The sequence below is a fragment of the Carlito syrichta genome, unplaced genomic scaffold (genome assembly GCF_000164805.1).
Source record: "Carlito syrichta isolate Samal-C Ts95f unplaced genomic scaffold, Tarsius_syrichta-2.0.1 Scaffold312152, whole genome shotgun sequence".
Lineage (NCBI taxonomy): Eukaryota > Metazoa > Chordata > Mammalia > Primates > Tarsiidae > Carlito > Carlito syrichta.
The window spans coordinates 100,289-115,145 of NW_007256248.1; the positions used below are offsets into that span (position 1 = coordinate 100,289).

The 14,857-nt window shown below is 39.0% G+C and overlaps 1 protein-coding gene across 1 annotated transcript in view; it reads right to left on the reverse strand.

Moving 5' to 3' along the window:
• SETD5 (SET domain containing 5) overlaps nt 1-14,857 on the reverse strand; it is an 85,940-nt gene that overhangs the window by 3,557 nt on the left and 67,526 nt on the right. The window contains exons 21-24 of the mRNA XM_021718390.1: nt 9,363-9,610; nt 3,905-4,375; nt 1,037-1,338; nt 9-142 (exon numbers count right to left, since the gene is read on the reverse strand). Of these exons, the coding sequence (XP_021574065.1) occupies nt 9-142; nt 1,037-1,338; nt 3,905-4,375; nt 9,363-9,610 (1,155 nt within the window). The remainder of the gene's footprint in view (nt 1-8; nt 143-1,036; nt 1,339-3,904; nt 4,376-9,362; nt 9,611-14,857) is intronic.

Here is a 14,857-nt window from a genome sequence, read left to right on the forward strand (position 1 = left end):
AGGCTCACCTGAGTCTTTCTCTGTGATGTTACTCTCCCATGTGGGGGAGGGCTCTCCCTTTTGGGCTGCCCTCACACTGCTTCGGAGAACCTTGGGGATGCTCCCGCCTTCTCGGAGTCGTTCTACTGACGTGGGAACCATCCTATAAAGGCAACAGGGTACACGTTTAAATCATAAAACTCATGAGTCAAGTGTCTGAAATAAATGAAGCCCCGAGAAAGCTGTTCAATGTATTTCCTTAAAATATCCTCTTACACATTACTTTCTTCAGAACCAATTTAAAATAAAGTTTTTCTTCTGCCTCAAACTGTTTTGGGCACAAAAGAAAAGGAACACTTTTAGATAAAATCAAGGAAAAAGTGGATTGAAGATGTCAATTTCCTTTAATCCTCATTTTGAAATGTTAAATTTTTTTCTCTGTAAAATTATGTGTGATACACAATAGTAGTTTAATAAAGGCTTCACAGATTAATGGACATTAATAATTCGAACTATGTCTCCTCTTTCCCAAACTCATTTCTTCAGTTCAAGATCCCTGAACTCCAAGCTTCTGTCTCTGTTTCACTAATTTTATACTCAGTACTTGCTACCAACCGGTATTTTTCATTTTTAAATCTGTGGTCCCCCTAAATCAGATAGTCCTTTCAGAATGTCTTATCACTCTGTATCGCTAGCTATGTAGAACAGAGACATCTGCTGTTAATTCAAGTGGAACTTGGCTGGACTCTTGACTTACCTTTCATGAGAAATGAGAAACCAAAATAGGCAGTGTTAGTGCCCACCAAATAAAATAGCTCATCTGCATCCACAACTACATGTCATCCAAAGTGCTGTTCTGCAGGCTTGTTAGTAATTCTTTACTTCTGTAAGGCTGAGTTGCAGCTGACAATATTAAATCAGCTAAACAGGACAGATGGCACTGTTGCCTAGCTCCCTCAGATAAAGTGTTCCCATACGTTTTAGGTGAAATTGGGAATGATTCTAGATATATACTTCCCTTCTGAGTTCAACTACAAAGCATCAGATACAAACTTACCATCTACTGCTGATATTCTCTTGAGGTCTGCAGTGAGATGAAGAAGTGCCTCTGGAATCTGATGGGCTTACCGCCTCCAAATGGGACAGAGAGGAATGAGATGGGGAGAATTTTTTGTGAGGGGAAGATGGGGTTCGGGCTGAGGATCCCTGCACACCATGGGCACCAGTGTCAGAAACAGAGTTACTGCTGCCTTGCCCAGCTCCTGCAGACTTGCTTTTGCTCTGTGCAGAGTCACCTCCCCCACCAGCAGAATTTTCCTTGGCTTCTTGTTTCCGTTTTCGGTATTCCAGCAGGGATACCTAGACAGGAAAAAAGAACAGTCTTAGCACAGCTATATATTTTTGCCAATCAGAAGCTGGTAAGGGAAAGAGAATAAACTAGGTGACATTATTGAAGAACGGTGTTCACCAAGTAGATCATAACCTTTTTCTGCCTTCAGAAAAACCCTTCCAGTTGTCATTATCAAGTAACAGAAGTGTGCTAGCATAGTTATTCCAACAATGGGGCACCTAGAGAAGGAAAAGCAAAGAACTGGAAGCTTGTGGAGTTTGAAAAAGCCTCCCAGGTGATCCTGATGACTTTTCTGCACTCCTTAGAGAAATCCAATGCCCTGGGGTTCTTATGCATATTCAATTTCAAGATATGCATAGGAATTTATCACTGTTGCTTACACACAAGGAAATTAATGTAAAGGGATAAAAAATTATTGTCAGTTTATCTTTTACACAAGCTAGCAACAGAAAACCTCTACTTTGGATCTTCTCTCCCACTCCCCCTCTGTCTGCCTAACCCTTACTGATTCTGTCCTGATTGCCACAACAGACCTCTCTTTCCTGCCTTGCCCAGTGCCCCGCCTCTTTGATGTTATAACAGTATCAGCACACTTTGCTGATACTGGCTATAGAACCTATTACAGTGTCTTGCTTGTTCCCTGAACCAGAAGTTCTATGAGGGCAAAGACCAAGTTTATCTGGCTTTTTAAATCTTCTAACATTCAGCATATAACCTGACATACTGCAGGTGCCCAATAAATTTCAGAAATGCTTCTGAAATAACAAGCCATGATTTCAATAACTTCTGAACATAATAAATAAAATCAGAAATCCAAAGATTGTTTCCGTGCTTGTGACAGTCAATGCTATTTATGCAACAGACTTTGCAACCCATTATTATCTTACTCCAAATTATCTGCCAGTGTTTCCCCCACCTCTATTCCGTTAGAGCTCTCATTTTTTTGTCCAAATGTAAAACAACAGAAATATGAAAAGGTAATTCTTTTTTTTTTTTTTTTTTTTTTGAGTAGTGGAGTCTCACTCTGTTGCCCAGACTGGAGTGCAGTGGCTGCTCCCGGCCACCGCAGCCTCGACCTGCTGGGCTCCAGCAATCCTTCCACCACAGCCTTCCAAGTAGCCAGAATTACAGGCATGCGCTCTCACGCCTGGCTGATTTTTTGATTTATCGAAGAGATGAGGTCTCGCTGCCCAGGCGGGTCTTGAACCCGCGGGCTCAGGCAATCCACTCACCTCAGCCTCCCAAAGGCGCGGGATTACAGGCTGAGCCACTGAGCCTGGCTGAAAAGGTAATTCTGTACATGTATTTTCTATACATAATCTTGGAAATAAGTTAATAAATTCTGATAATGCGTTTCACATTTAAATGAGGACACTATAGATATACCGTCTTTACATGAGACCCACACACACAGGACATTTAGCAACCCTGGCTCTGCCCAATAAATTCAAGTCACTGTAACAACCTCAATACTGCACGAATTACCAAATGTTTCTCGTTGAGAACCACTGATACAAAATGCACATTTTAGGCTTTATAACTTCTAGATCAAGTATTACTTAAAAGTGGAGTCACAGCCTGTTAGGAAGCTCTCCATGGCTTGGCCCTACCCATTTCCCTCTGCACTTTCCTTCTGGCTCTCTCTGCCTTCCACTGAACACAACAACATTCAACTGTTTGTACCACATTGCATGCCTGCTGCGGCCCAGTGGAGTGTAGCATATTTACTTGTTCTGCTCCTTCTGCTGTAACATACTTCACTCTCATTTGCTGGCTGGTTGACTCCTACTTCTTTTTGAGATTCAGCTAAATTGGTAATCTGCCACCTCTCCACCCTGATTTCCCAAAGTGGCAAAAGGTCTTGTTTGTTCTCCAAGTACCCCCTACATATCTGACTAGCACAGATTCCTCTGTTAAGATGTTAATTTGGCCGTTGCTTTGTTATGGCTCTTTGAGCTATGGCCACCATGTTTTCTTAGCTTTGGCCCCTCCCCTACCTCAGGGAGGTGAATTCCCCCCCCCATTTACTTTCTAAATAGACTTTGCTTGAAAGCTTAAAAAAAATGCTCTCTCACCACATTTGAGCAACACCTTTGGAGCATCCCTCAGCACTGCAAGTAATTGCTCCCTTAGGGTAGAACCTAGGAGGTAATACAGCATGGTGGCAGTAACAGCATGCAACACTCGTTGTGATCATGGGCAAATTTCTCAACTTAGTTTCATTTCCAAAATGGAAAATTACTTATCTTATGGATTACTGTCAGCATAAATGAATTAGAAGAGCTTAACATAATGCCCAGAACCTGGAAAGTGCTAAATAACAAGTAATTATTATTCTTTTCCACTGCTCTAACCTCTGAATTGCCTACCAAGTATACGGCACATGCAGGCATCTACATTTGCCAAATATCTACCATCAAATTGTATTAAAACAGTTTTTCACTTGACATGACAGAGACTATGTGTTACTTGTCTAAGGACAGTGCTATACAGTAGCAGGAACTTAGTAAATGGCTACTGAATTATTTAGTTTATTTTCTTCAAAAGTGGGCCTATGTAACGTGATACACTTACCTTTTTCCTCTGTGGTGGGTTCTGGGGGGCAGATGGGACTCCTTCACAGGCCCTTTCACCACCAGGTGACATGGATCCACGACAGAGGTCTTTTATAAAGCCATGTTCATATCTGCTGGAAAATCCTTCTGCAGGAGAACAATAGCCCCCATCCAAATGTAAAGGCTTCCTATCCCCCACTAGGGGAGACCCTCGATATAATCCATCTGCTCGAGGCATAGCATTCAAAGGGGAGTAGGCATACATTAAGTTGAACTCTGTCCGAAATGCCTGGTCTGAGTTTCTCATGAGGGTCTGATGTCCATCTCCACTCCTGCTTGGGAAACCAGTCTCTGAAGTGGATCCGATGGAGGAATGAGGAGCCAGGTCAGAAGGACCTGAGTTGAGCAGGGAAGGTCTATCAGTACAGCTGTTAGTGTTGGAGTCAAGATATCCCACTTTTGTCAAATCCAGGTCTTTTCGGTGACAAAGCTGGAAGAATAAAAATCAACAGAGACGTGGGGCAGGGGAGAAAGGAAAGAGTAAAAGGGTAGAAAGGCGGGGAGGTGAGAGGAACACAAGAGAACAAGGAAAGATAAGAGGGATGGAAGCAGAGGAGAGAAAGCCGTTATCATCTGTAAAAGTCCTATGCAACAACAGTGTATATAGGTCAGAGCACTAAAGAATCCTGGCCTTTCCCAAATTGCATTCAAGACTTTCTGGATGGGAATACTGGAAAAGTCAGACTTAGGTAACTGGCCAAATGCGACTATTTTCCTGCGTAGTCTTTCATCAGTTTGATGAGTTACCTTGCACTACACACTAAGGGACAAGTGGTATAATTAGAAATTTACCTGAGCCCCATGCATATTATAGAGATGAGACTGGTGTCTTAAGATAACTGACTTCTGGTGTTATTCATTTCTAAATATTGATGGAAGGTGGGGGAAGGGAAAAAGGTGGAGGAAAGAAGGTAGACGGAAAGGCAGGTATTTAAGTTACTGGTTCAGTAAAGGAGGATGGCATTAAAGACATCAACCAACCAGTTCTTCACTCACTTTCACTGTTAAGTAGGTGTTTCTCATACAACTTTCTGGCCACTCAATTCTTCTTTATCCTCTACTGTATGTCAACATACCATATGACCACTAATGCTCATCACTGCAGAGACTCTGAAATGCTGAAATGTACCAAAAATAAACCCCACCTACTATTCGGTTATTATAACCTCCTAACACCAAGATTTTCCATCACTAGGTCAACTATAGCTAACTCTCTATGAAGACTAGTACCCAGGTACCACACCATGTCAGTCTCCAAATTATGTTATCTTAGAATCTTTAACACCCAAGGAGAGAGAGCTTTACTATCCTAACAAGATAGTCAAAACAACCCCCAAATCTCTAGTATAATAGTAGAATACAACCTTTTCAGTTTCGCGTTGACTTATCAACTCCTACTGATTCAAAATTTGGTAAACTATCATTTAGCTTAGCCCTAGTTTTTTATTGGAAAGGGGTGGGGTAACAGTTCAGTTAAATATGTCTGAGAGCCTATATACCTTTCTCTTCAAAAGAAAAAAGGTAGATTCACAAAGTTAATCATTACTACATACATCCAAAGCTTGTAACAGAAACTCGAGCACTAAAATCGGAATTTAATATCTCCATAGCTGTAGGTTTTCTGAGAAGCACTCAACTGATATCTTCAGACATTTCACTTTATAGCAACCAAATTCTAATCATTGCAGAATGGTGGCCTGTGACACAAAGTCTGTAACTGACTTCATTTCCTTGTACATCCCGTAAGGAGCTACAGAGAAAATGTAGGAAAGCTGAGAGACAGAAACTTTCCCTTTCTAAAGAAGCTGCCCATTCTATCAACCAAAGTCCAAAACATCTGGTTACACAGAGCTGTCAGATTAACCCTAGAACAAGGCATAAATCACTGCCCAACTTTTTCAATATAAGATGCTCCTGGATTAGCCCAAGATAATAAAGGTCAAAAGACAGCCCCTACCAACTTTTGATTCAACTTTCCTTATTTGTTAACAAACAGACCTTATTTATAACTTTAACAAGGCTCCTACCACATATTCAGCATCCTTTAAACTTGACTTCTAGATTCTATTCTTCTTTAATAGAACTTCAGCCACCCCCTCCCCCAAACAACAACAAAAACCAGCCCCAACACACAAACACACACACTCACACATAGCTACTTCGTTTTCCTCCATCTACATTGACAGTCCTGAGTAGTCACAGTCATACAGGAAGACTCATTCAACTTACTGTGACTGATCGGCCACCCTCCAGCCCAACACCCCACTCACTCGGATTCCCAGCCCTCCCCACACACTCAGATACACACACATGCACACTCACTCTCAGCCTCCAAGTGTGATTGAGATGGTGTGATAACTACCTCGGGTGACAGGGACTCGGGCCTATGCGCAGGGGAACTCTCAGGGGAGGATATGTTCTAGAGGAGGGAAAAGCATCTTGTTATTCATCTACTCGAAGTCAAGAAGCAAAACAAAACAAAAAATAAAAGCAAGCATAGATGTTAGCCACAACTTTTTTTGGGGGGTGGGGGCGGGTGGGAGAGTTGGACAAGAATGCACAGGGGAAATGCTTAACTGCAGAACTCATCTCAATGGACAGAATGAGTTGTTAAAATGCTTCCTGGTGTCTTTGAAAGCATTTGAGGATAAACTGGTTATAATGTTTCATGCTATAAGTAAACATCTCAAGCACATATCAGGAAAGAGTTAGATTGGTGAAATTTTACAGTGTTATACTTATTTGTACTTTATATGCAACCTACAATATTTGTTATCGAGGGGTACCCTACCCCCTACTGCTCCTCAGATGAACCTTGCTCTTTTACTCCTTACCTCCTCTGATCGTCATATTTCCTTGTTTTTTAATATGTCTCAGGCCCCCCACTGCTCTCCAAGGGAACACCTTAGCATGCTGGGGGGCTGAAAAGGCTAAGGAGATGGCCAGTTATAGGGAATATGTTTGACAGAATCCCTAGTTCGCAGGCTAGATATGTTTCTTGGCATAATTTTATTGGACCCGAACACCCTACCAATGTTCTTTTAAAAATTCCATTACACTTTTTGAAACACAACAACAAAACAAAACAAAACAAAACAAAAAAGAACCTAAGTATACACTTGAAATCCCTGTGTTCTATAAAGGGGAGGACTTCACCTTGGAGCTTCCACCTGAGGCAGCACTCCCATAACAAAAAGGGACTGGACAGTGAGCACTTGATGGAAAGATGAAATGAGAACAAGTAGAAAGAGTGATGGTGGTATTGTGATAAGGATTCACGGTGCCAGAACTGAGGAAAGGGAAGAGTTCCTAATGTTGTTGACTCTAGACAACGGTGACCTGGGTGGCAGGCCTGTGCTGTGTGGTAGGGGAAATGAAGCTGCTGTCAGCCAAGTGGGGTTTTGGCTGTGAAGTTTATTCAGGGGGAGGGTGGATGGTGTACATGTATGTGCATATGTGTGAAATGGAGAGTGAAGAGAATGGGAGGGTTATTCTGGTGAAAAAGAGGCTAAGCTTGCCCTCCCAATGCTGCTTTCACTCTTATTTCTAGATGCTTTCCCCTCCTGAAGATCTTATTCTCTTCTACTGTTTATCCTCTCACCTCCTTTCCTTAGTATTAAAGGTATCTCATCTTTTCCTGAATGCTTTTTTTCTTTTCAAAAATATCCTTCCCCAAACTAAGCTGATCTTTACTTGTGACACTTTTTTGACATTTCTCAATGTGCCATAGTCTTTAATAGAATAAAGGCTCCTCACCTCTCTATATGGGAGTATAGGAAAGAGTATGGCCACTAGAACGGTGACAAGAATGGGTCAGGTGGTAAAGCTTTTTTTTTAACTGTCAAGAAAAGCTAAACTTCCTTACTTAAATCAGAAGTTTACAATAATAGAACCATGCACTGGATTTTTTGTTATTGAATATATATAATATTTTCTTTCTCTCCTGGTAGTCTATCATTATGATGCTTGAACTATGCATCACTAAAATGATCACTGATTTTTTTTTGTTTAAAACAATAAAAATACTTTGTATCTGCATAGTGCTTCATAGTTATCCAAAATGCCACAGGGAAAGGGAATGCACTGAGTTCTAAACCTGTTTGGTTTTGAAGGTGACTTACCTTCTAATTTTTGAAATTCCAGATTTATAATAAAGCCTGTATTGACAAAGTATAAAACTCAAATCCTATGATTGAATGCCCTCCAGGAAGAATTCCTCTCACAGTATCTCACAATAAATCTCTAGTTGCTAACTGAAAAGTCAATTTCAAACAGACAAAGTCAAGTTAGAAAGGCCTGGATTAGCTGTTTTACTATCTGGCTAAAAGAGTGCCATAGGAAATTTGGCAAAGAGTAACTTTCCTAGAGAAAAATCACATGTAACCAGCAAGTTTTTTTTTCTACCCCAAAGAAAGTCTGCTCCAAAAGTTAATATGGTCTAGAGTTAGAAAGATACAGAATATAGCTCTGCTTTAAAGGTGGCTAGTCATCTCTTTCTGAGTTATTCATATAAAATCCAGGTATTTTTAATTCTCACATTCTCACAAAAGCTGAATGGGAAAAATGAGATTGGTTAGAACATTCCTCTGTAGAAGTGCAAGGTAAGGGCAGAGCTGAGTCTGTTTAGTGGACAGAACAAATTTTTTTGAGAAGAGATAATATCTGTTTAATTTAATTATAAATCAAAGCAACATGCAATAGATGAGTTTTTTCAAATTTCCTGTCACTCAAACCCGCATACTAATGATTCAGAATTAGTTTCTGAAACAGCTGAGGCAGACAATTCTAACTTAATCCAATGAGTAAATGTAATAAATCTGTCTCTTATAAACACATATTGCTAGTCTGTTGTGTACTTCTTATTCCTAACACATTATAACAAGGAGGGAAAGTAACCTGCAGAGGAAAAAACCCTGCAATCGCCATAAGCCATAATCCAATGCTTTCTAAATCTCTGGTCACTTAGGCAACAATGAAAATACTAAACAACCTGGGAAAGACACTTCACTTATTCAAAGGTCTAGAAACGGAGACACAATCAGTATAATCCGAGCTCTAAGGCTGGTGTTACTAACAGATACTACAGGCAGCTACAGGCCTATTCTGAACAAGGTACATATTAAAGATATAGATAGAGATCTAGCATGCTATCTAAAAATGGAGACTGATGGATTGCATGCAAAAGAAAGATGAATGGGATCTTTGGTAGCACTGTCCCTATTTTGGGAAATACAGGGGCTGCCAAGATGAGAGGCTACAAGGTAACAGGTCGCAATGACCCTGAGGTTTCCCATTCTCTTGATGAGATGGGGAAGGAAGATAGTGAAGAAATATCTGGAATGGTATTACACTTGAAATGAGAAGGTACAAATGATGATTTTCATATCTAGCACTCCCAACAACCAAACCCAAATCACCTCAAATTGCAGAGGAGTGTTGCATCGACTAGCAGTAGTAAGAGATGTGATTGGTGAAAACATGAGGCTATATCCATTTCGACATTCCTCTTCTCCTGGGTGTGATGGGCCAGATGTAGCCAGCTGGGGGCTCTTTGAGCCTGAATTGGGAAGGGGTGGCGTGACAGGAGACAAAGGCCGAAGTAACTTGGTAACATTCTGCTCCATCAGATAGCGAGACTTCCATTTCTTTAATGGACTCAACAAGTCTGTGAAATACAAAGCTTGGATGAGAGTTTGAAACCACAGGTTAATGGGAGGTTTTGTAGTAAAGCCATTAATTTCTAACCTACAATAGCTCTTAACTCCTCTTTTGGCTTATCCCATTAAGTTATCTTCTCCAATCAAACCAAAAGCCCCCCCAAAACTCTAATAACCACAAATAAAATAATTCTAAAAACATTCTATCTGCCAGAGAAACTCCATATGAATCTAACAATTCTAACGACTAATCCCTGGAGCTAATTTAATCTCTACCAATGAAAAATATAAATTTCTTTCTTTTAAATTTAGTTTCTGAAAATCTTAAGTCTTTGCTACTTTGTTTAAAAAAAAAAAACACCACTCTCTACTAAACTGCCACATCACCAACCTAAGCTACTGGGATGGTACAATCCATATGCCTTTAACCTTTTCTTACATATTTGTGCCCCATTTCAATTCTTTCTATAGTGTTCTTACTGGTCATAATATTTCTGATCCATACCTAATCCCTAGTGTTAGAGTGCTGAAAAGTGTGAAATGATTTCTACAAAAACGTTTCCCAACCATTAAAAACAAACAAGCAAAAAACTAGGCTGATGTTCTTTTCCTAGTTACAATAGTACTTTCTATACTTATTAGACTTATTTTAAAAGCCAGTAATTATACTATGTATTTTAGTGACCATTCAGGCAAAACATCTTTCTCACATTCACAAAGTTAATTCCAAAGGTTTGGTGGAAGAAGTGACATTTATCCCACACCTTCAAAGAAAGTCTTGGGTCAGTAGGTCACGATCAGACATATGTTTTAGGAAGATTAATCTGGAAGCAATGGTTAGTGTGAGATTGGTAACTAGGAAATTATTTGGAGTTAATCAAGTAGTTAACATAAAGAGTTACCAGGTACCAAACTAACATAGTACATATTTAAATGAAGATGAAAGAATAAATGCAAAATATACTGAAGATGCGTATTTCCTTTCTGATAGCTCAGAATTTAAAGTTTTCCTAGATTGTAAGTACAATCATATTTTCCTCTTGTTCTAGACACTAGATTTTCTTTCCTCCTTTTGAAAAGTGTCCAACTATAAAAAACAAACAAATATGTAATTCACAGCTTATATTCACAATAACGTATATCTATTTCCAGGGTCTTAATAAATCTCTTAGAAGACCTCTATACTGCTAGGTCCAATACTGTAAAGTCAACTATGTAGAGATTAAGTTCTCTGTAAAGAGTTATAAAATATACATGAAAATTGACATCTGCATATCAATGTTCATGGCAGTGAGTACTTATGATGATACAGCATCCAAAGAGATCTAATGCCTGCCCCTATGACGTTTAAAGACTTATTTTATTTTATTTTATTTTATTTTTAAGAGACAGGACCTTGCTATGTCCCCCATGCTGGAGTGCAGTGGTACCTTCATAGCACACTGTAAATCCTGGGCTCAAGTGATCCTCCTGCCTCAGTAGAAGCAGCTGAGATTACAGGTGTGCTCCACCACACCCAGCTAATCTTTTACAGAGATAGGGTTGAGTTGCTCAGATTGGTCCTACATTTTTTCTATTTATTTATTCTTTGCATAATTTTCTTATTTTATGTGGTCAAATAATCCATCTTCTACTGTTTTTTTAAAAAACACATACAATTTGAAAATGTTATCTACAAATGAATGTATGCTTATATCCTTCTTGGTGTATCTTTATAAAGATGTTTTGCCCTGGCTGGAAGTGGTGGCTCACACCTATAATATCAGCACTTTGGGAAGCTGAGGTGAGAGGACTGCCTGAGCCCACGGGTTCAAGATCAGCCTAGGCAACTTGGTAAGACCTCATCTCTACAATAAATCAAAAAATTAGCTGGGCATGGTGGTGCGTGCCTGTAGTTCCAGTTACTTGTAAGGCTGAAGCAGAAGGATCACTGGAGCCCAGCAGGTCGAGGCTACAGTGGCTGTGAGTGTGCCACTGTACCCCAGCCTGGGTGATAGAATGATGCTCCAACTCAAAAAAAAAAAACAGGATGTTTGCCTTGATGTGGCCTTACTGATCCTTCGACAAAAAAGTTACAGATATATTTTTCCAGTTTGTTCTTTGTCTTTCAATTTTGTTTACAAGTCTTTGCTATAAAACTATGTTTTACATAGTCAAATGGGTCAATCATTGCCTTTATCTTATGCCTCTGAGATCAAGTCTTTGCTAATCCACCCTAAGACTACAAAAATCCCAGTCTATTTTCCCTTTATCTCTTAAATTTTTTTTTTTGAGTTGGAGTCTCACTCTGTTGCCCAGGTTGGAAACGTAGTGGTATGCTCAAGGCCACCGCAGCTACAACCTGCTGGGCTCAGATGATCCCTTTGCCTCAGCCTTCCAAGTAGGTAGAAGTTTTGTTTTTGTTACCACTGGAACCATAGGTGCACGCCACCATGCTGGGCTAATTTTTTGTTTTATTGTAGAGATGAGGTCTTGCCAAGTTGGCCAGGCATGGTCTTGAATCCCTGGACTCAGGCAATCCTCTCACCTCCGGCTACCAAAGTGCTGGGATTACAGGTGTGAGCCACTGTGCCTGGCTTATCTCTATGTTTAACTTTTTAATTTACATTTTTCTTTTCCCTTTTTTTGGAGTCAGAGTCTCCCTCTGTCGCCCAGACTGGAGTGTAGTGGTACGATCATGGCTCATCGCAGCCTTGACCTGCTCGGCTCAAGTGATCCTTCTGCCCCAGCCTCCTAAATAGCTAAGACTATAGGCTCATGACACTATGCCTGAGTAATTTTAGTATTTTGGGTAGACACAAGGTCTCACTATGCTGTTCAGGCTGGTATTGAACTCCTGGGGTCAAGTGAATCTTCCGCCTTGGCCTCCCAAAATGCTGGGATTACAGATATAAGCTACCAAGCCGAATCTAATTCATGTTTTAACTCAAAAAGAACATACTTCAGTGTAAGGCAGCAAACAATCTACTCTTTTCCCATGAAAAATAGCAAGCACCTTCTTCCCAAAATCTATTGTAACTGTTATTATAAATCTATTATATTTCCTTATTAACTTGAAGAATCATACTTATTCAATCTGAGAGAGCTGGGAATTATACTACTGCACTCCGGCATGGATAAGAGAGCAAGAATGTGAGATACAAAAACAAAAACAAAACAAAACAAAACAACCTAGGATTTTAATTGGTGTTATAAAATTCAGGAGTAACTGGAGGAAAATTCTCACTCAGATCCATGGCATAATCTTTCAGTTATTCAAGTCTAGACTTATGTCCCTCTTCATCTAGATATGCTACACTTCTACCTGTGTTCTCTAGTTTTTGTTACCACTGTGAATAAAACATATTGTTCCCTTTACATTACTGTTATATACATAAGAAAATGGTTACATATTTATTTTGTATCCAGTTTCCCTATTAATCTCTACCAATTTTTCAGTTAATTCTTTTGGCTTTTCAGGGTAGATGATCATATTATTTGTACATAATAACACATAAACCCTCTTTACCAGTACTTTTATCTCTTGATTTTGGGGGTGGAGGGTATAAATCACTTTGGTCAACAATTCCAGAATATGTTAAATAATAATGGTCATAGTGGGATAATTTGATAATCCATCTAATGAACAATTTTTTAGATAGATTTTTGCTAAAATCATAAGTATTTTATTATTAAGGTTATAAAAGTAACTTTGCTATTACTTCTCTACCCCATTATACCTGTTAACAAATGTTTTACTAAATTTTCAAGTATTAAATCACTCTTACATTCATAGGAGAAATATTAATTGATTATTGTATATTATTCTCTTAATATTCTTACAAATTCAAGGTAGTAATTAAGATCACAAATCTAATTCAAAAGTGGTACTTTGCTGTTTTTGGAGAGATTAACTTGATAAAATGAATCAAGAATAAAATTTTTGGCCATGTACAGTGGCTCATGTCTGTAATGCCACTACTGTGAGAGACCAAAGAGCGAGGATCACTTGAGGTGACTGTTTGAGATCAGCCTGATAAACAGAGTGAGAGCTCATCTCTACCAAAAAAAAAAAAAAAAATCTTAGGTGTAGTGGCACAGGACTGTAATCCCAGCTACTTGGGAGGATGAGGTGGAAGGATCACTGGAGTTTAGGAGTTCAAGGCCGAAGTAAGCTACCGCAATCCAGCCTGGACAATAGAATGAGACTCTTCTCAAAAATAAGAAAAGTTAAAAAAAAAAAAAAAGTTAATGGATAGTATATATGATTCCTTCAAAAGTATAAGCACAAAGCAGATAAAAATTACAAATTCCACCATTACTTTATGGGTTAGAATTCAGGTTCTCTCTCTCTCTCTCTCTCTCTCTCTCTCTCTCTCTCTCTCACACACACACACACACACACACACAAAACTGCAATTGCTAGTAAGTATGAATAATATCTCTGCACATAAATTTTGGTTTCCATACCTATTTCTGTAGACTAGCTACCTAGAAGAACAACTATTAGGTTAAGTATTATTATATTTTTAGAGCACCATGATAAATCTTATCAAATTGCTAGTAGAGATAATAGTTTCCTGCTAGTTTTATTGCAAATCCTTTCCTGAATATATCAATCTTCCATTAATTAAGAGATAATATAGACACAGAAACACGATTAATATAGTTTGAATTTTTAAAAAGTACTTGAATATGCCTAGAATTTTTCTTTGGCAAAGAAGCTAATTAATTCCTTTTTTAATTCTTACTTTTAAGACAGGGTCTTGTTTTGTTGCCCAGGCTGGACTTGAACTCCTGGGCTCAAGTGATCTTTCCACCTCAGCCTCCAAAGTAGACAGGATTTACAGGCACACACCACTATGCCTAGCTAGGATCTAATTCCTTTTTAATCCCCCAAGTAAGTAAAAATTCCAGAGTAATATGCCAAGTCCTTTATATTAAGGCCTGTTATTGGCTATTTTATTCCATAGACACATCTATTCTTATATCAGTTTAATTACTAGCTTCATATTAGAGGCCAGTTTTACACTTCTAGGAAGAGTACTTTGACATTACTTCGATTTTTTCTTATTTTTAACGTAAACTTCAAATCATCTAATTAAACTCTCAACAAGCTAGTTTCATGGAAACTATATGAAGTCAGAGAGAGGGAGGGAGATCACGCCAGAGTGTGAGCAATATATATTTTTTCTTTCCATTAAGGGATTTACAATTTTTCTCCATATGTTCACACTTTAAAAATATTTCTCAGTAATAGTTTGCTTTACACATTT